Source organism: Notamacropus eugenii, chromosome 3 (genome assembly GCF_028372415.1).
Source record: "Notamacropus eugenii isolate mMacEug1 chromosome 3, mMacEug1.pri_v2, whole genome shotgun sequence".
NCBI classification, from domain to species: domain Eukaryota; kingdom Metazoa; phylum Chordata; class Mammalia; order Diprotodontia; family Macropodidae; genus Notamacropus; species Notamacropus eugenii.
Window position 1 is genome coordinate 72732150 of NC_092874.1, and position 21379 is coordinate 72753528.

At 38.7% G+C, this 21379-nt stretch overlaps 1 protein-coding gene across 18 annotated transcripts in view; it reads left to right on the forward strand.

The window, feature by feature from the left end:
- Window positions 1-21379, forward strand: part of CCDC7 (coiled-coil domain containing 7) — a 122458-nt gene that overhangs the window by 87141 nt on the left and 13938 nt on the right. For 8 of the 18 annotated variants that reach the window (XM_072651944.1, XM_072651945.1, XM_072651943.1 and 5 more), the window contains 4 exons: window positions 2925-3074; window positions 7774-7849; window positions 20129-20194; window positions 20866-21039. The exons of 1 other annotated variant lie outside the window; for it this stretch is intronic. In XM_072651944.1, coding sequence (XP_072508045.1) covers window positions 2925-3074; window positions 7774-7849; window positions 20129-20194; window positions 20866-21039 — 466 coding nt within the window. Of the gene's footprint in view, window positions 1-77; window positions 144-2924; window positions 3075-7773; window positions 7850-13839; window positions 16228-16272; window positions 16938-20128; window positions 20195-20865; window positions 21040-21146; window positions 21373-21379 lie in introns of those variants that run through there. 9 more of the 18 variants (XM_072651946.1, XR_011976717.1, XR_011976713.1 and 6 more) reach the window with 9 other exon arrangements.

The following is a 21379-nucleotide window of genomic DNA, read 5'->3' on the forward strand; positions in this document are numbered from 1 at the left end:
TTGTGAAAACATTTTATAAATATTATCTCATCTTTATAATGTTTACTATCCTCATAATAACATTTGTTGAATTGTAGGTAGTGAGTCTGGCTGGAGGGGTATGAAGGCATCCATTTATGAGTCTGATATGGCCAATTAATTAGGTAATCAACAAGTCTTTATTAAATGCCTACTATGTGCCCTGGAAGTTAGGTGCCATTATTCTCCATGTTTTACAGATGAGGAAGCTTAGGCAAACAGAAGTGAAGCAATGTGTCTGGGCTCACACAGCTAGTAAATATCTGAAGCTGGATTTGAACCCCGATTACCTAGTCTAAGGATCATGTGTTTCAAAGCATTCTTTAGACATGTGAACAAAGAGAAATATAGATGAGTTACTTCTTGTCCAAGGTCACAGGTGAGAGCAGAGCCAAGGTTAGAACTCAAGCTTCTTGGCTTCCAGTCCAGTGCTCTTTCCACTCCACTTGAAGAAGCATTCTACCGTCCTCTTTGGAACAAAGAGCTTGTAAGAAAGTTATTACAGAAACCAGGACAAAGAGGTTTGATGTAGTGGCGATTCGGTTACAAGTTTTTTGACTGTGTTTTAATTCATTTTTTCATTCCCAGGGAGGTATCTTTCAGATAACAGGCATTCATTAAATAAGGGGCAGCTAGCTAGTACAGGGAATACAGCATTGAATGTGGAGTCAGGAAGTCCTGAGTTCAAATGTTACAGCCTCAGATACTAATGGTGTCATTCTGGGCAAGTTACCTAACCCTTGCTTCAGTTTTCTCATCTATAAAATGGGGATAATAACAGTACCTCCTCGGGTTGCTGTAAGGATCATATGAGGTGACAGTTGTAAAGTGCTTTGCGAACCTTAAAGCATTTAAAATTTGCTAGCTATTATTCTTGCTAATATATTACCATATTAATATAAAGTATAATGATATAATTGCAATAATAATATTTTTGTAGCTAGTGAGTCTGTTTTAAGGGATATGGAGGCAGCCATTTGTGAACCTGATATGACCTATCATTTAATCCGTTAACAAGTGTATATATGTGCTAGAAACTAATGAGGTCTGTTATATTCTTTGAGCAGGTAGCTAGGGAGGGATGAACAACCTGCCAATTGCTACCCTCTTGTAGCAATTAATTTAGTGAAAAATGTTACCGGAAGAAACCCAGAAACTATTTCTAGGACAATGAAGGATTTGGAGGCTTAAGCAGTGAATGTTTTTATTTTTCTTCCAAATAAATATTTGAGAAGTTTTATAAAAAAATTAAAGCATGTCTGCATATATGTGTACACACATATAGATAGTATAGGTATGTACAGATGACACAGGTGTACATGTACACATGCATATTCATGTCTTATATAGACATATATAGGTGGCTCTCTACTTACCATACCACGTTGCTTCTTGGTAATCTGAGCTTATAAGAAAATAGATGGACACAGAACCAATGAAGAACACAAAGAAGTAAGAGCCTTGAAAAGGCTACAGTCTGTTATGAGTTGGAACTTATTGTGTGAAAAATGCAGAAAAGACATTTTAAGCTGCTTGTGGAACAAAACCAAGAAAGAGAAAAGGTCTGTAGATGGGGGCAGGGAGCATTTTTTTCCCACAAATTTTGTTGTTGTTCAGTTGTGCCCAACTCTTTGTGACCCCATTTCTGGTTTTCCAGCAAAGATAGCTGGAGTGGTTTACCATTTCCTTCCCGAACTCATTTCACAGATGAGGAAACTGAGGCAAACAGGGCCAAGTGACTTGCTCGGGGGTCACACAACCTGTAAATATCTGAGGCTGGATTTGGACTCAGGTGGATGAGTCTTCCTGACTCCAGACTGAACACTTATCTACTACGGCACCACCAAGCTGCCCAGAGAAATCCATGAGAATGGAATCTAGCCAGATTGGAACTGAGGAAGTTGAGTCTTCCTGATTTCCAGCCCAGCATCACCCAGCTGCCCCATTTCATGCTTGTTGGGATTTTAGGCATTTTTCAGTTGTGTCTGACTCTGTGACCCCATTTGGGGTTTTCTTGGCAAAGATACTGGAATGGATTGCCATTTTCTTCTCCAACTCATTTTATAGATGAGGAAACCGAGGCAAACAGGGTTAAGTGACTTGCCCAGGGTCACGCAACTTGTAAGTATTCTGAGACTGGATTTGAATTCATGAGAATGAGTCTTCCTGACTCCAGGCTCAGCACCCTGTGCTATGGCCTAGCTGCCCTTTTCAAACTTTAGGGTCACTTAATTACTGGGATATAGGTAGTAGAAGAAAATTTTTTTTTAACTCTATAGTAAACATTTGCCTCCTAAATTATTTTACTTTGAAACTGACCCTGATATACTGCTTTCCAAGGTAAGCACAACAGAATCTAAAGTAATTGCTTCATAGAGAGCCTATGCTCTAGGCCAATGTTGTCAAACTCAAATAGAAATAGGGGCCACTAACAGTAAACAAGGATCCCTACAATCCCAGCCACATGATTGACAGCTCTGCTCATCTTACCTTGGCCTGCACTACTACATTTAGTTTGCAGAGCAACCAAGGCTAAATCTTCTCCTCACTGATCTAGGGATTAGGGGATTCTTCTCCAAAGCTAAATGGCCCCAAGAACCCATTGTAATGTGTGTCCATTGTTAAGACCAGAGGTTTCAACAATTAGCTTTTACAAAAAGATATTTATTGAAAAAATAAAGCAAGAACCAAATGTAAACCTTTCCACCCAATAGCTCAGGGCAAACTTTCCCTCTCCTACCTTAGTTCCTGGGGCAGTGGGGTCACATTGAAGGCAGTTGCTACACAGCATTTCCCTAGTCCAGGAGAGCCAGGAGATGGGTGAGTTACTGCAGCTTGATCTTGGCTGCCTTCAAGTTCATTGCTGTTCTGGGTCAAGCTCTGTGCTTGGTATTTGCTCTTCACAGACACAGCATGGAGTTCAATATCAGAGCCTCTGGCAGCTCAATTTCCCCACCTTTGGAAGGTCAAAGTGCTTCAGTCTTGCTGGAAGTTCCAACTAAGATCAGCAAAGAACAAACGCAGAAAGGAAGGAAATCAGAGACTTATGGGCAAAGGTATGCTGCAGCCGGACCAAGAACTAATTGTTAAATCTTCTATATTAGTATTTATACATCTGAAATTGGCAAATGCAACACATCCAGGCTTTTTGTTATTGTTTTGTTGATTATGTAGATTTAATGAATTGATAGATAAAATGTTAATAATGTAGATTAAATTTAAAAGTGTGACTGGCACACATTTTTTTTTCAGAGCTGATTGTTAAACATTTGCCAGCACATTCCTGTTCATGGGGTATATACATCAGGCTGAGTGGGGAGTTGATAGCATGTCTTCCTCACTCAAACCATCTAGGCAAGAAAGAGGTGGAGTGAGGCTTGCTTTGGCTGGTTTGTGACTCTTGAGTGCATCCTCAATTCTGGTCAGCAGCTAATCAAAAGTCTGTTTCTTCAGCATGTGGTTAGCAGACTAGAAAAAGTGTTAGAATAGTTAATTGTGTATGTTCTGAAACATGTATGAGAATTTCATCACTCTTTGCTTACTCATAAGGATTGGGCTTGGTCAGTACTCTGTTACACAAATACTAGTAAGCAAGACAGGTCCTAATGTGGAGGTGAGATTAAGGAAAGTGGTCCAGGTGTAAAGGAATTCACTGAGACATTCTCTGTAGCAAATGGGAGCTTAATGATGTGAAAGCACATGAGCCTCATTAGCAAGAACCTAATGAAAGGCTCTGATATTTGAAGGAACCAGGCTTATACAGAGATTTCAGAATGATGATGTAGTTAATGGGGGTTAAAAATTAAGGACAGGACAAGAAAGGATTTAATGATATAGGATGAGGGAGACAAAAGGAATTCTTTATGGTTTAAAGATTTAAGGACAGGGCAGGGGTGCATAGGTTAAAGATTACGAGACAGTGGAACATAGGATAAGGGAGACAAAAGCAATTCTTTTGATACAGAATTAAGAAGTTTTATGGTATTTGAGGATAAGGGGGAAAAGACTTTAGGACACCCTCAAGTTACAGGATAGGCTACAAAATGAACCCCAACCCCTTCAGGAGGGTCTTTACAAAATACTGGAAAAGCAACCCTTAATATTCTTTTTAACCTTTAGGGAACCATATGCTGTATCCACATCACTGCCTTCAAAGAGCTTACATTCTGATGGAGAAAGATAAACAAAAAGAGAAATTCAAAAATACTTGCTAGCTAGATGAGTGAGAGCTCACCTATCAGAGCCAGTATCCCAGGGGTAGAGTCCAAGCTTTCAGTGGGAGGGGAATGAGGATGATCTGAGTGCTCCTGGTATGATACAGAGATGTCCAGGAAGTTACAAGAGGCCTCTTGTTAGAAAATCAAGGAGGAAAGGAATGCTAACAGTGAGGGAGAAAACTTCATGGAGGGAGTGAGTGCCAGATAATCTGAGAGTTGAAGGAAGACAGGTCCTGGCTTGTGCCATCAGCTCCACAAAAGTGGGAGGTGGAATGTTGAATTCAAAGACTAGCCAGTGGTTTGATTTAGGAGGAATATAGTTTGTAAAAAGAAATACTATGAAATTAAATCTAGAAAGATGGCTAAGGTGTTTGTATCTTATATTCTAGGCAATGGGGAACAAAGGAACATGTTTTGTTGTCATTTGTTTTGAGCAAGGAAGTGACTTGTTAAGTGTTATCTGATAGTAGTTACCAAACCTGCCAATTCTAGCAGAAATTGGGGAATGCTATTTCTTCTTCTTCTTCTTCACCTTCCCTTCTCCTCCTCTTCCTTCTCTTTTCTCCTCCTTCCTAATTAATTGATTTGTATTCTAGGAAGCTGGGACGATTTAAAACCAAAATTACTCTGGCTTTCATTGTATTGCCACCAGTAGCCTCAACCCCAGCCTCCGTGGCTCATTGTTTAGTTTTTGATGGGTTAGAAGAAGTGTATATAGCAATTATTTTCTATTCAGGCCAGAAACTCTGAGGGTCTTTCTCCTCCCAGACTGATATCTTTGTGGTAGTAAACTAAGCCACTTTTTGTCTCAACTCTTGTGTAGCCCTTAGTCATTGAATGAGTGTAACCTCGGACGAATTGAGATCTGGGAAAAAGTCTTAATTTAGAAAGGCCAAGGTCACCCACTGCATTCTGGTTCACTGCTAGTTATCTAGAGCTGTGTCTTTGGAAGATTATTTTGTCATCTGTGTGGAGGATGGATTGGAGGGGACAGAGAAACTGACAGGAAGGAGACTAATGAGGAAGGCTGTTCAGGTGATATGATAAGGACTCATAGGTGGCTATGTGAGCAAAGAAACAGGGAGGGAAATGAGAGATGTTACAGAGATAGGATCAGTAAGACTTGGCAACTAAAGGAAGATGGTAGCTAAAGAAGAGGGCAAAGATGACCCTGAGGTTTTAAATCTTGATGGCAAGGAAGACGGTGGTGCTTTCAACAGAAACAGTGAATTTGGGGTAGGTTTGAAAGGGAGGGAAGTTAATAAATTCCACTTTGGTATTTTGGGTTTGAGATACCTAAGGGACATCCAGGAGAAGATCTCCAGCAGTTAGCTCATGGTATGTGGTTAGAGGTTAGGTGAAAGACTTGTGATATATTGAATCTGGGTCATTAGCATAGAGATTATACTTGAACTAGTGGGTGCTCTTGAGATCTTCAAGACAGAGTATAAAGAGAGAAAAGACAAAGAGGATTAAGAGGTCCTTGGTAATGTCGGAGAGAAGTTTCAGTTAAATGATGAGGTCAGAAGCCAGATTGCAAAAAGTTGAGTGAGAGTAGAGAAAGAGGAGACACTGATTATGGCCTTCTCTAAAAAATTAGCTACAAAAGGCAGGAGAGATATGGAATGATAGCAGAAATGGACAGATCAAGTGAAGGTTTTTTGAGGAAAGACATACGTGTGTTTGTAGGGAGTAAGGAAGAAACCAGTGGAAAGGGAGAGATTAAAAATTAGTGAAAAAGTGTGTCAACTCCTTCCCCTACGTCCTTGTTATAGAGACTTGGTGGAGTGGGAATCCTAGCATGTAGGCATTACTGATCCACACTGATCCCCCATCCTTCTATTTCTGAGTGGGTGGAGAACTGAAGTACTAGGTACTGTTTCTATAATAGAAATCAGAAAAAAGAGGAGTGAAACCTTGTAGTGGGGTAGAACATTCATGAAATCATGGGAAGATCAAGCAAAAGCAGACTGCGGTTGAAAGATGACTGGGAAGTGGCAGTTGTGGCAGTTTGTGAAATGCCCTGAGTCTAATATACGTCTCTCTGGACTCCTTTATGTATCCAATCATTTCACTCCTATTTCTTCTCTGACCAGTTTAGAGGGGAGGGTCAAAGACATTCAACTCCTCTCAGTTCATGAGAGGCTGCATTGGGTTTAATGCTTTTTGGAACTTTTTTTTTTTTGTCGTTGATCTCTTTGGGACATATGGTCTCCTGTGGGATCACTAGGTCAAAGGTTATCAACTATTTAGTAACTTGCATTACTCTAAATCGTCTTCTAAGACAACTGGACTACTTCACGGTTCCACAGGTAGTTGTGGTGAAGTTGTTTTCCCATAGCTCCTCCAAATTGACTGTTTTCTGATATATTTTTTTTTTTGGCCAGTTTGCAGTGTGTAAAGTGAATTCCTGTTTTAGTCCACTTTTCATATTGTTGTTGATAGTTTGCAACTCTTATTTTGAAAACCCTTCATTTATATCCTTTGATCTCCTCCCTGGAACAATGTGTTAAACTTGGAATTCCACCTTAGTAGAGGGATATTGTCAAAGTGGAGTATATTTAGGTAAGGGTGACCAAGGTGGCACGAGGACATGATTGTGTCCTGTGAGAGATGTCTGGAGAAACTGAGGGTGTTGGACCTTGAGAAGAGAAGATGTTGGGATTTCTTCAAGTATATGAATGACTGTTATGTGGACTGCCTTTTGCCTCTCACTGCGTCTGCAGAGCTTAGCACCACTCCTAGTACATAATAGGCACTTAAATGCTTATTTTCATGAATTGAATATATGACTAACAATATATACAATGGCTTCAATATTTAAGTAGAGTGAAAAATATGATATTGAATGCTATGTAATTATAAAGACCAAGATTGTCCCTAGAGATGAGAAATTGTACATCTCTGCCTTTTTTGCAGAGGTAGAGGGCTATGGGTGAAGATCATTGCATATTGTCATATTCAATTGATGTGTTAGTAAGTTTTGCTGAACTTTTAAAAAAAACTTCTCTTTAAAATATATTTTAAAAAATAAGGGATAGCTCTTTTTTAGGGGAGAAAGGAAGGATATATGTGGAAATTAAGGTGATAAAAAAATAAAAGCTGTAACTCATTTTTGAAAAATATCAAAACCTCTATTGAGTTGTAACTGAAAAAAAAAAGCTATATCCTATATCCAGTTTGATGGTGAGTCTTTCTAAACTTGATTAGGCTAGCCTAGACAACAGCACTGTGGCCTTGTCACTGGGTCTATACTTAAAGCCTCTACAGCTTAGTAGGACACACTAGAGCTTGCTTTGTCTCTCACTGGATAGTCTTTGAAAATCCAGACGCACACTTCTGTACCATAAAGCTTTGGAGATGGACTTTAGTGGAAAGTTTTTAAAAAAACAAAACCAATATTTTACTGATCAAGTAAAGATACAGTTTTAATTAGTAAACATTATTTTAAAATGTCAGTTTATACATTGACATGTTTTTGCTTTCTTGTCTAAAAAATAAAAACAAAATGATTATTTAAAAATATCTATAATTATAGCTCTTTGAAGAGATCTTCTGCAATTTTAACAAATTTTGATGCTGGTAAATTAAAGGAAGAATTGTTTCAAGCTCAGGTAATATGTATTCATTTTTGTACTCTGTGTTTCTGCCTTCAGAATGCATGATATGGCTTTTTTCCATTTCATAAAAGCATACTTCCTTAACTATGCCTAGTTTCAGGAGATGCTTTTGTGTTCATTTCTTTCACCTATCAGTTGATGGGTGAACTGAGGGATCCTAGAAGTATGCTCAGTGACAGCTGGAAATGAATAATGAATAATTTATAAAATAGCTAATTAATATGACGATAACTGATAATGTACTTTGCTTTTTAAAATAATTAATTTTGTAGTTGTAGTTGCTTTACTGAAAAAGCTGTATGAATTAAAAATCATGTCCCACTTGATATATTTTTCAAAATACATTGGAACTCCTTTTCAGTACTGGTGTTGGGGGACAATTCTCAAAATTAATTTTGTTTTATAAAGGACTTTTTTTTACATTTCATCATATTTTGATGGCTATCATTTAAACTTCTCTATACAAATTTGTGTGAAACACAATACAAATTTAGAAATTGTGATGTCCACAAAAATTCCATTTGGCTTACAAAATGTATTACATTAGCCTTGACTCCAGCTAGCCATGCTGTCCCTCTTGTGCTTGGCTTTGCTCGTGTACTTTTTGCTGCTGATCTCTGTAATGATAGGTATTTAGCCTACAACAAATACAGTCAGCTTCTGAAGAATTTCCTATAGAAACAAAATTAAAAATTAAATGGAAAAAGCAGACTACATTAATTAGTTTTAGTCTTGCACATGAATTTTGTTAAATTCACTTTATTTCTTTAAGACCATAAGTATCTTACTAGAATACGGCTGCCTCATATTATAAATGATAGTATGGGTGCATTAGGAAGCTAATATAAAATATAAATTTGCATAAACAAAAACACAGATGGATAGAACAAGAATTGTCTGGTGTGGATGAAATATAATATGAGAAAAGAATTTAAAGGTAGGTTGCGCAGGTGTTTAAATGTCAAGAGAAGGAGTTTATACTTCATTCAGCAGGAAGTAGAACAGTGGTTTCAAATTCAACCCTATGGAACTTGACAGATTGCATTTCGACTTAGAAAACTATATAATAAGATTACCTATGTTCTATTGTATTTTTATTTATTTTGTTAAATATTTCCCACTTACATTTTAATTTGATTTGGGTAGCATTTAGATCCAGGGCTTCAGAATGTTTGGCACCTTTACAGTAGAGTATCACTGAAGGATTTTGAACAGAAAACATGATCTAGTGATGCCTTATTAACACCCTTATTAGTACAGTAGTGTGATGGTTGGATTGTAGAGACTGGCATCAGGAAACCTAGTTAGGTGACTATTGCAAAAATCTAGGTGAGAAATGATGAGAAGTGCAGTGGGAGTGGAAAAGAAAGGTCAGAAGAAAGAGATATTGTAGAAGTGGCATTGACAGAACTTATCAACTAAATGAATGTGGGAATTCTGTGAAGGAATAGGAAGTTCAAAGATTATTCTAAAGTGTCATGGACACCCTTTGGGTTACTGACTGGGAGGATGGTGGTAACATCAACAGATAAAGTCATTTTGTGGAGAAGGGCAAATAGGAGGTGGGATATAGAGGGAGAGAAATGATGGGTTAAGTATTGGATATTTTGCGTTTGAGGGATGAAATATACAAGTGGAGATTTCAAATAGATGGGAATATGATACTAGAACTCTGGGAATATATTGGAACTGAAAAAAGTACAATTGGGAGTCATATACATAGAGTACTAATAGAAGCCATAGAATTGAGCAGATACTTAAGTGAGAGAGCACAGTGAAAGAGAAGAAGATCAAGAATAGAACTTGGGGAATGTCCATGTTGGAGAAGGAGTTATGTTTTTCAGTTGTTTTCAGTCATGTCTGATTCTTTATTGAGTATTTTTTTGGCAAAGGTAGATGTAATGGTTTGCCATTTCCTTCTCCAGTTCATTTTGCAGATGAGGAAACTAAGGTAGAGTTAAGTGACTTGCCCAGGGTCACATAGCTAGTTAAGTGTCTGAGGCCAGATTTGACCTCAGGAAGATGCGTCATCCGGACTCCAGCCCTGGCACAGAGAAGAAAGGAGGAAGGGGAAGGGGAGAATCATGAGGCTGTAGCCTCAATAAAATCAGGGGAAAAGATAATATCAAGAAGGATAGGGCTACTCAGAAGTGTCAGGCTGTGGAGAGAACCAGGAGGATGAGGAAAAAAACAGTGCTTCTGCATTTGTCAACAAGACCATTAGTGACCTAATTCCAAAATGGTAGTATCAACCTCAGATAGAAAGGGATCCTTAAAGGCCACAAATTAATATTATTTTTATTTATTTTGCTAAACATTTTAAAATTACATTTTAATCTGGTTCTGGTGCATTTGCGAGTTTTGAAGGTCACAAGTGGCCCTCAGGCTGCCAGCTTGACACCTCTGTTGCAGTACATCTACTGGATATTGTGGTATAGTGGGGTGTTCAGAGAGGTTTAGCACCTCTGATATGAGGGCTTGCCAAACCCTTTTCAGGGTTGCTCCTCAACCTTTGGTGTCCACCTGTCACTCCACTTTCACCTGTGGATTCAAGAAGCTGTAGCATACTCATTGGTCACACCCCTGTCTTGGCAGATGGGCTAAACCAGGTTGAGGGTAACTGACAGAGCTCAAACCCATCAGTGAGAGAGGGGAGTATCTACCCCAAGCACGTGAAGACTTCCCTAGCAGAATGAGTAGATGAGAGCAATTTGTTTCAACCAGCTGAAGCAGGTGCTGTGAAGTGCTTGGGCTTAGTCAGACAACAAAGACCCCCAAGGTCATCCAGTGCATCCTGGGCCACTGTCAGTTGTGCTGACTTTTATCTTGCCACTGGACTTCCAATACTGTGGAAGAAAGAATGAGGCTGATGACTCTGAGCAACTCTGCCTCACCTAAATCCAAATCACACACAAATCAACCCATCATCCCATGAGTAATTAAGACAAACTCTTTTGATGTGTTACGGATTTCCTTTATGAGGTTATGTGATTGTAGGACCACCAAAGAAAACCTCGAAAGATAAGAAATTGCTGTTGTTTAAATTAAATTATACAGTTGTTCATCCTTTGTTTTTGAAGAGAACCAGTGACATCACTGGGTGATGTCTTGACTTGCATATAAATTGGATTTAAGTGAGGCAGAGTTGCACAAAGTCATCAGTTTCACTCTCCTTTCCAGAGTTGTTGAAGTTCAGTGACAGGACAAAAGTCAGGATTACTGACAATGGCCCAGGATGCAATGGATGACCTTATCTTGAAAACCACATTCATTAACCTGAAAGGCCACAGTTGTGTTATAGATTGCAAATAGTATCACAGGAGAGATACACCATCCTAGTCACATTAGAATACTAGACAATATGTCTATTATTGATCAAGCACCGTGGAAATTGAGGGATTCCTCAACTGGCACTAGATATCTGAGATTAGTAGTATGGTATACAATAGCCATGGATGGTAATAATATTAAGAGTTTGAGCCATAGCATGTGATGAGCTCACTACCTTCCTTCTTTTAACAAAGAGCAGTAGTTCTCCTATGGGGACAGTGGGTGACTGGTATAAACTTTGTGGCCAGGGACTCCTTCAGGACTTGGGTCTCTGGACCAGTCAATAATTATAATTATGCTGCAGTTTTGAAGCCTCTGGTTCTAAATTGATGAAACAATTTCAGACTATGTGAGAGTAAGGTTGCCATTTTTTGGATGGAAAATTCTTTGGATGTGGAATATCCCCTGGTTATTGCCAGGAAGTCAGGGTACAGCTATTAAGTGGAACAGACCCTTTGTGCTGTTAAACACTGCAATCTGAGAAAAAGGTGATATTGCGAATACTCCCTGTGACACATGGTTTCTATGGGGTCAGTCTATATTGTACGAGAAAGCTTCCCTAGAAGATGGGTAGAATTAGGAAGTCATAGGCTTAGTAAAGTTGGGGTTTCTTCATGGTCAGCTTCATAGTGGCAAATTCTAAGTGACAGGGCCTGATTAACGTTGGTGCCTATTGATTATTTCCACTGCTATGTGATAGTAACAAGGTTAACTTGGGATAACAATCTCAACTGCAAAAAATTGTTCAAGTCTACCAATGTCCACAAACAAATGACTTGACAGTTGGGAAGTTTGCGCTCCACTAGTAGGAAGAAAGGTTTGTTTAGCCCAAACTCTTAGATGAAAAGAAAGTTGTTCGCTCACCTTAGATCTCTGTCTCTACTCCAACAGTTCCTCATCTGTCAGGTAACTAGGTGACAGCGGATAATGTGCTGGATTTTTATTAGGAAAACTGAAGTTTAAATCATGCCTGAGACATAAATTGTGTATCCCTGGACAAGTTATTTAATTTCTCTTGGTCTCAATTTCCTTTTCTATAAAATAGAAATAGTAATAGTATCTACCTCACATGGTTATACTGAAGATCAAATAAGATAAGAGTGTAAAATGCTCTGCAAACCTTCAACCCAACTAAATGCTAGCCACACTAAGGTACTAACTACCCTGATGTTTCATCAGGTGTGAATGACCTTAAAGGCATGCCAACAGAGGGGAAGTTCTGTCAGATCATACCCATCTTGGAAATACTTCAAACCAACAAAAGGCTGTATATTGTTGTCTGAATACTAGTGTGGCTAAAGTTGAAGACTTTCATCACCAGAGATCTGACTACTGGCACATTAATAATGTTCAGTTTTGGGTGCCATATTTTAGAAAAGGCATGAATAAGCTTGAGTGTCCAGAAGAGGACAGTGAGAATAGTGAAAGGCCTTGAGATCATGCCATGTTATGTATATATCCTTGAGAAAAAAGTACTATGGCTACCTTCACACATCTGAAAGGCTGTCATAAAGAAGAGAGATGAAACTTATTCTCTTTGGGCTTAGAGGGCAGAACCAGGAGTAATGAGTGAGAGTTGTGAAGAGATAAAGTTAGGCCCAATGTTGGGGGGGAAACTTTACAACAATTTGTTGTTGTCCTTCATTCTCTAAGAGTACCAAAATGACATCACTGTGTTGGAGTCAAGGTACTGTCAGACCAATATGAGCTTGGAAGTCTCTCCCACGAGTCAGGCACACATAGTCTGGACGAACATTTGGGGTGTAGAAGTTTCTAAATTTGTGCATCTCGTGTTTCTTTTGAGCTATAGCAATTCTCCTTCACTCATAGAGCATAGCACCTTTTTTGAGGCAGGCACGCCATGCTGGGGGGTCCTTTGCCAGCGTCTTCCCATATCATGCAATTGATTTCAAAGTTCTTCAGAGAGACCTTGAGAGTCTTCTTCTATCACTTCTTCTGACCTCCCTCTGAGCCCTTGCCTTGTGTGAGTTCTCCATAAAGTAGTCTTTTAGGCTAATGTTCATTTGGCATTTGAACAATGTAGCCAGCCCATCAGAGTTGTGCCCTCTGCAGTAGAGTTTGAATGCTTTGTTGTTTAGCTTGAGAAAGAACTTCAGTGTCTCCTACCTTATCTTGTCAGGTGATCTTCAGAATCTTCTGAAGACAATTCAAATGGAAACGATTCTGTTTCCTAGCATGGCACTGGTATACAGTCCAAATTTCACAGGCTTTTTACAATGAGGTCTCTTCTTTCCCACATCCAGAGCCTCCCAAACACTGAGCTAGATCTGATAATGTGTGCTTCAACTTCATCATCTATGTGCGTATCCCTGGAAAGTATACTGCCAAGGGAAGTTAATTTATCCACAATATTCAAAATTTCTCCATTTCCACATACGGATAGTGTGGTGTTGGCTGGTGGAGAACCTGTATTTTCTTGGTGTTAATTGTTAAGCAAAAATTAGCACAAGCAGCAAAGTATCTATCCTTACTTTGTTTCATCCCAGCCTCAGAGGCTGCATTAAAATGCACAATCCTGCAAACAAAAAATCATGCACCAACTCTTCCTCCACTTGCCTTTTATCCTTTTCAAGTTAAATAATTTGTCATCAGTGCAGTAACTGACCTTGATGCTGTTTTTGTCCTCGTTGAAGGTGTCTAACATTGCTGAACATTGCTGAAAACATCACGTGAGCAAGCACACAGCTTTGTTTCATTCCATTTGTGACTGGGAAAGCACAAGAGCTCCGCCTATTATCCAGAACCCATGCAAGCATGCCATCATGAAATTGATATACAATACTGATGAACTTCACCAGGCAACCGAATTTTGACATAATTTTCCACAAATCCTCATGGCTGACAGTATCAAAGGCCTTGGTCATTTCGACAAACATCATGTACAGACCTCTCTTCTGTTTCTGGCCTTTCTCCTGGAGTGGTCAGGCAGCAAGCATCATATCAGCCATTCCTCAACCTTTATTGAATTCATATTGGCTCTCAGGTAGATGACAATTTTCCAGGTGAATCTTGTCAGCAATAACTAAGAGAAAGACTCTCTGCTCCCCCCCAAACACCCTCCCCATGATTTTCACAGAACAATTTATTTCCTTTACCTTTGTAGAGATGGACAGTGGAGGCATCCTTGACCTCCTGTGAGATAACTTCCTTTTGCAATATAACCCAGAAAATTTCAGTCTGCTTTTATATGAGCAGCAGACTCCCTGCCTTGTAAATCTCAGCTGGAATAGAATGAGCACCAGATACTTTGCCACACAAGAGGAACCTAATGGCATTCAAAACCTCTTCAATTAGAAGTTAAGTTAGAAAGGGACTGACTTCAACCTGAAGTATACAGTTAATGGCTTCAGCATTGACTGATAATGGTCTGTTGAAAACATGGAAATGTTCAGCCCATCTTTCCAGGATCATGTCCTTATCACTGATCAACGTACCTCCATCAGCACTGAGTAGTTGAGATGTATCATAGGTCTTTGGCCCATAAAGAGACATCAGGGCATCATAAAAATTCTTTGGTTTGTTACATCAGCATAAAACCGAATTTCATCTGCCTTCTTACTGAGCCAAGAGCCCTGCATCTCTCTAAGTTTTGCTTGTACTTTACTTTGGGTGGAGTTAAACAATGCCTTCTTAGAGACAGATGAACTATCATGCCGGTAAACTCTGTGGAGTTCTTGTTTTTCATTTAGCAGCTTCTGAATTTCCCCATCATTCATCAAACCAGTCTTGATGTTTGCAAGTGTTCTGGACCAGATAAATAAATGCAGTGCTGTACAACAAATCTTTGGAAGCTGCCCACTTCTTTTTCTACTCCACTGTTTCCAACCATGTGTTGGCTTAGCTTTCCCTCCAAGTTAGCAACAAATTGTTCCTACTCGGAGGAGCACTCTAATCTGTTGATGTGAAGTCTTCTGGTAGTTATCGTGCTTTTGTTGAATGTGAGAGGATATGTTTATGATCAGTCCAACACTCTGCACCACACATTGCCTCTATCACTCTCACATCCTGTCTGTCTCTTCTCCTTACAATGACATAGTCTACTAAATGCCAATGTTGCAAAGGTGCATCCATGAAGTTTTATTGTGTTTAGGTAAATAGGAGGCAGTGTTGGTGATAAAGTCATAAGATGCACAAGTAAGTGATTGTTGCTGTTTCCAACTCCTTCTAAGGACTCCCTGCCATGTCTGGTAGTCTGTGCCTACCCTTGCATTAAAAGTCACCCAGAATTATAAACTTGTTCTCTTTCAGCATATTGATGGTGTAAAATTTTTCTTTGACCTCATCAGGGTTCATCATGGTGGAATCATACACACTGATGATGGTGGTATGACGGTTTCTGCAAATGACAATCACATTGTCATAAGCCCATTATTCACTCCTTTTTGGAGGCATACAACCTTGTTGATTAGATTAGTTGATTGCAAAACCTACAACAGCTTCATGGTGCTCCTTTTCACTGCGGCCACTTCAGAAATATGTATATCCAGCTTTGACTTTGGTAAGCTGGTTTGGACAGCCTTATTTGAACTCAGCCTTGAGTGAATTCAGGGATGCTATTTGGATGCAGTACCTACTTTGTTCTCTTGAAACAGGAACTATTTGTCTTTCAGGTCTACTGGATTTTGTGTTCCATAAGCACATGCACATTCCATGTACCGATGATGAGTGGAATCATCTTTCCAAAAGTTTTTGTACACTTTTTGTGGGCTTCTCCAGAAGGAAATTGACAACCCCCTTTGATCACTGGGCATGTTTTATATTCAAGCATGGGTCATACTCCATAGTGGCTGAGATCACTCTCAACTTTGGGATTTTGAGATTCTGTAAACTTATCTCTAGTTGGCTGCCCCCATGCCTGGAACACTCTCCTTCCTCCTTTCCTCATTCTGGCTTCCTTTAAGTTTCAACTAAAATTCTCTCTTTTGCAGGAAACCTTTCCTAACCCCTCTTAATTCCGGTGCTTTCCTTCTGTTAATTATTTCCTATATCCTGTCTATAGCTTTCTTGTACATATTTGTTTGCATATTGTCTGCAAAGAATGTCTCAAAAATTTTTTCTTCTTCTAGTTATTAAGATGGTCAAAGTCTTGTGGGTTCTGGCAATGCAGACTTATCTAGGATGATGGAAGTGATAACAGAGAGGGGATGGATATGAAATAAATTCTGAAAGAAAAGTTGACAGGACTTGGTGAGTGAATGGGAAGATCTTTAGGTTTTCTTGTAATGAAGGTGACTTGGAAATTAGTTTGTGTTCATCCTCAGTTGTTGAAGAAGATCATGCCATCAGAGAAATGAGGACATGACTTGCACTTGACTTTGTTTTGAGTGAGGGAGGGCTGTGCAAGGTCACCAGTCTCACTTCTCCTCTAGAGCCATCTGAATCCAGTGACCAGATATTCATCAGGATGACTGGAGATGTACTGGGAGACCTTGGGCCCTTTAGGTCAAGGTCTTTGCAGGTACTCACTTAGGGTGAGGTAATGCCCATTCACTGAATAGGCCTTTTTAAGAAGTAGCCAGGGCATGGCCCCTTTAATGAGGCCAAGAAAAGGAAAGTTATCAGGCTGGGAGGGAAACAGCAACAGTTACTATTGATAATCACTCAAAAGCCAGGAAGGTCCAGAAGAGCCCTGGGCAGGGGCCTATTGGTGTCCCAGCTTCAGAGTGCAGTAGGTTTAAGGTTTTGGGAAAGAAAAAGACAGGACAGGGAAGGAAAAAGGAAAGGAAAGGAAAGGAAAGGAAAGGGAAGGGAAGGGAAGGGAAGGGAAGGGAAGGGAAGGAAAGGAAAGGAAAGGAAAGGAAAGGAAAGGAAAGGAAAGGAAAGGAAAGGAAAGGAAAGGAAAGGAAAGGAAAGGAAAGGAAAGGGAAGGAAAGGAAAGGAAAGGAAAGGAAAGGAAAGGAAAGGAAAGGAGTAAAGGAAAGAAGGAAAGGGAAGGGAAGAGAAGGGAAAGGAAGGAAAAGAAAGGAAAAGAAAGGAGAGGAGAGGAGAGGAAAGGAAAGGAGAGGAAAGGAAAGGAAAGAAAAGGGAAAGGAAACTAGCCAGTAAAAGCCAAGTCAACTGGGCATCTTTACCTTCCTTTGGAGAGGAGAAGGAAGGGGAGGGGGAGGCAGAGAGGAGAGGAGGAGCTGAGTTACCCAGCTAGCTGGTCCCCATTCAGCCAGCTGTGTCAACTCACAGGATTGGGTTCATCTTTTGTTGCCAAAGACCATGCCGTCAGAGAAATGAGGACATGACTTGCACTTGACTTTGTTTTGAGTGAGGGAGGGCTGTGCAAGGTTACCAGCCTCACTTCTCCTCCAGAGCCATCTGAATCCAGTGACCAGATATTCATCAGGATGACTAGAGGTGACCCAGGATGCACTGGCTCCTTTAAGCCAAGATCTATGCAGGTACTCACTTAGGGTGAGGTAACCTTCATTTGTTGAACAGGCCTGTTTAAGACGTAATCAGGGCTTCCTTCCCTAAAGGTTGGTAGATGATCAAAATAAGAATGTGGAAAGGTGACAGCCATCTGATAGAAGTTATACATGTGCATTCATGTAAACATATTTCCACATTAGTCATATTATGAAAGAAGAAATAGAACAAAAGGGAAAAGTCATAAAAAAAAAAAAAGTGAAAATAGCATGTTTCAATCCACATTCAGACTCCATAGTTCTTTCTCTGGATGTGGATAGCATTTTCCATCATGAGTCTTTTGGGATCATCTTAGATTGCTGTATTGCTGAGAAGGGCTAAGTTAATCATAGCTGATTATCTCACAATGTTGCTGTTATTGTGTACAATGTTCTCCTAGTTTTACTCATTTAACTTTGCATCAGTTTATGCAAGTCTTTCCAGGTTTTTCCGAAATCTGCCTATTCATCATTTCTTATTGCACAATAGTATTCCATTACATTCATATACCACAGTTTGTTCAGCCATTTCCCAGTTGATGGGTATCCCCCCAATTTCCAATATTTTGCCACCATGCAAAAGGCGGCTATAAATATTTTTGCACATATGGGTCCTTTTCTCTTTTTTTAAAGATCTCTTTGGGATACACACCTAGTAGTGCTATTGCTGAATCAATAGGTATGAACAGTTCGATTGCTCTTTGGGCATAGTTCCAACTTGCTCTCCAGAATGGTTGGATCAATTCACAACTCCACCAACAATACATTAGTGTCTCAATTTTCCCACATTCCCTTCAACATTTATCATTTTGCTTTTTTGTCAGATAAGTCAATCTGATAGGTATGAGGTGGTCCCTCAGAATTGTTTTAATGTGCATTTCTCTAATCAGTATTGATTCAGAGCTATTTTTATATGACCATAGATAGCTTTAATTTCTTCCTCTGAAAACTTCTTGTTCATATCCTTTGACCATTTATCAAATGGGGAATGACTTGTATTCTTAAAAATTTGACTCAGTTCTCTATATATTTGAGAAATGAGGCCTTTATTAGAAATACTTTCAGTAAAAATTGTTTCCCATCATTCTGCTTTCCTTCCAATCTTGACTGCAGTAGTTTTGTTTGCACAAAAACTGTTTTTGAATTTCATAATGTTCTCAAGCTCTTGTTTGGTCCTAAATTCTTCCCTTCTCCATAGATGTGACAAGCAAACTATTCCTTGCTGTCCTCATGTGTTTATGGTATCCCTCTTTATGTCTAAATCATGTATCCATTTTGACTTTATTTTGCTATATGATGTGAGATGTTGGTCTATGTCTAATTTCTACCATACTATTTTCCAGTTTTCCCAGTAGTTTTTGTCAAATAGTGAGTTCTTATCCCAGAAACTGAAGACTTGGGATTTATTAAACAGTAGATTACCGTAATCATTTACTACTGTGTCTTGTGTATCTGTGGATTAGCAATATTTATGGGAGATAGCTATCATTATAGCCTGGTTTTTCCTCTCTGAGGAGAGTAGAATGGTCAGCCTTGTGGTCCCAATCTCTGGTTCTCTGCCTGGTAGCGATCAAAGACTTCCTGCCCAGGAAGATTCAAGAACTATAGAAATATCTGTTCATGCCTTTCTATGAGTCACTTCTAGACAGACTCGTGTGGACACGTGTAATCTTCATGGACAACATACACACACACACACACACACACACACTCTAGCTGTGCCATTGACAATATCTCTGAGTGAGAGATGAAGTGCTTGGCATCATGCAATGTCTGAACTTGTTGTCCGCTTGTGTCTCAATGTTTGTGTAGACGTCAGATTTCAGACTCCAGGGCAGGGTGAGTGTGACAATAGTTGTTTTTAGGTTAGATATCTTAAGGTCACCCTCTTCTATTGCTTTCAAGTCATCATTATTGCAATTAAGTGATGCAATTAAGTTTCAAATGAGTAGATGTTTTTCAAACAGCTGCATATGGTGAAAAGGCTTGGCAGTGATCTGTAATCAATGGAGGACAAAGACCTTTCCATTTTGCCCAAATGGATAATTAAGTGTTAGTGCTGGACTACACAATATTTATATTTTTATTAACTTGCCAACAAGAATAGTTTGTTGGCAACCTTAAATATATTCAGAGGGAGAACACATTTCCTTGGCGCACAGGCTGGGCAGCAAAAAGTATTCTTTTCCTTTGAACCATTTTAGAGGAACATGCTGAAAATTAACTACACATATTTTGGCCTATAGACAAGAAAGTCGTACTGACTTGTGATGTTCTTTGCTGCTCCAAGTTCTTGAATGATGAAAGTATGTGAACTTTCTGTGATTGTTAAGGACCACAGTTTTTTTAGCTTTAAAATATACTAATGATAATATTTTCTAAAGAATAAAAATGGTCAATTAAAGAAAAATTAGATGATAAAATTTTCTCATGTTTGAAAAACAAGTAAAATGTAGCATTTTAAAAGTATTCTAAAGTAAGTATGAGTAGAGAAAAGAAAAATAAACTTTTTCTTATTATCTTATAGAAAGTAGTAATTTCTCTGGAAAGTGAGAACAGATTTCTTCAGGAACAATTGAAAGATGCTTTACAGGTAAAGGATAGTGTGGCATTTTGATATAGTTTGCAAATTAAGGAATTGTTTATAAAGGACTTTTTGATCAGCATGTATGTTGCATGAAAAATAAGATTTTATTCTGTTATTTAATGACTGTATATTTTTGAAAATTGTATCATTTTACATATTAAATGTTCATCATGTATACATATAATGATCTCTTTTTTGCAACATTAGTTAATTTTTCACAGTACTTTTCCTTTTTTGATAGAATCAATTTCAATTCTTTTAGTGTAAATCTTTCTTCTTTCTATTTCAAAGGAATTATTTGCAGGTCTAGTAATAAATAAACACTATTATTTACTTGGGGAACATGTCAATTGTAATAATGACAGAGGCAAAAGAGTTTTAACTACTATCTTGGCAAATGTTTCATGTTAGTGCTAGCATACTGTAGAGGAGGAGCCCTAGGAACCAATTTCTGGGCTTCTCTTCATTTTCATTCTTCCATTTGCTTTGATAATGACATAGAAAATAAAGTAGTTATAGATAGCTCTTGGGTAATGACCATGTTTTCAAGGCAAATGTGAACTTCTAAAATACGCATTTGACACGGATGGGCATGGTGAGGTTGAGACATGTCTTGGAAAGAATGGAGAAACTGAATAGAAAGCTTGCTAATCATTGCTAACTATTTTTTTTAACAGGAAGTTGAAAAAGCCAAGAAAGATCTTGAAGCCTCACGTTCCCAAATAGAAAAAGGAAGTGTAAATGACAGTGAAAGCGTAGCTTCTAAAAAAATCAAGAAAGGTAAAAAAGAGAAAGGAGAGTCAAGAAAAGACAAAAAAGGAAAAGCAGGAAAAGCAGCAAAAGCATCATAGGTACAGAAAAAATGTGTTTTCATATTATTGCATGCTTTATTGTTATTTATTCTGTTTGATCTTTTGTGCACCTAATTTCACCCTCACTGCTGCCTGTTTTCTTGTAGGAATACCAGTTTTTAAGTAACTGCAGGCCAAGGACCTCATTTAAGAATGACAGGTTCCCTGATCTCAGGTGATCCTCTAAGCCAGGAGTCTACAAACTTTTTTGATCACAGTAGTAAAATATTTTTGAACACTCACTAACAATGGGTATATTTACTTATCAATTATATTCATGTACTGTTATACTAATAATTACGTAAAATAAAACTTAGACAAAAATTAAGAGGATGAGATA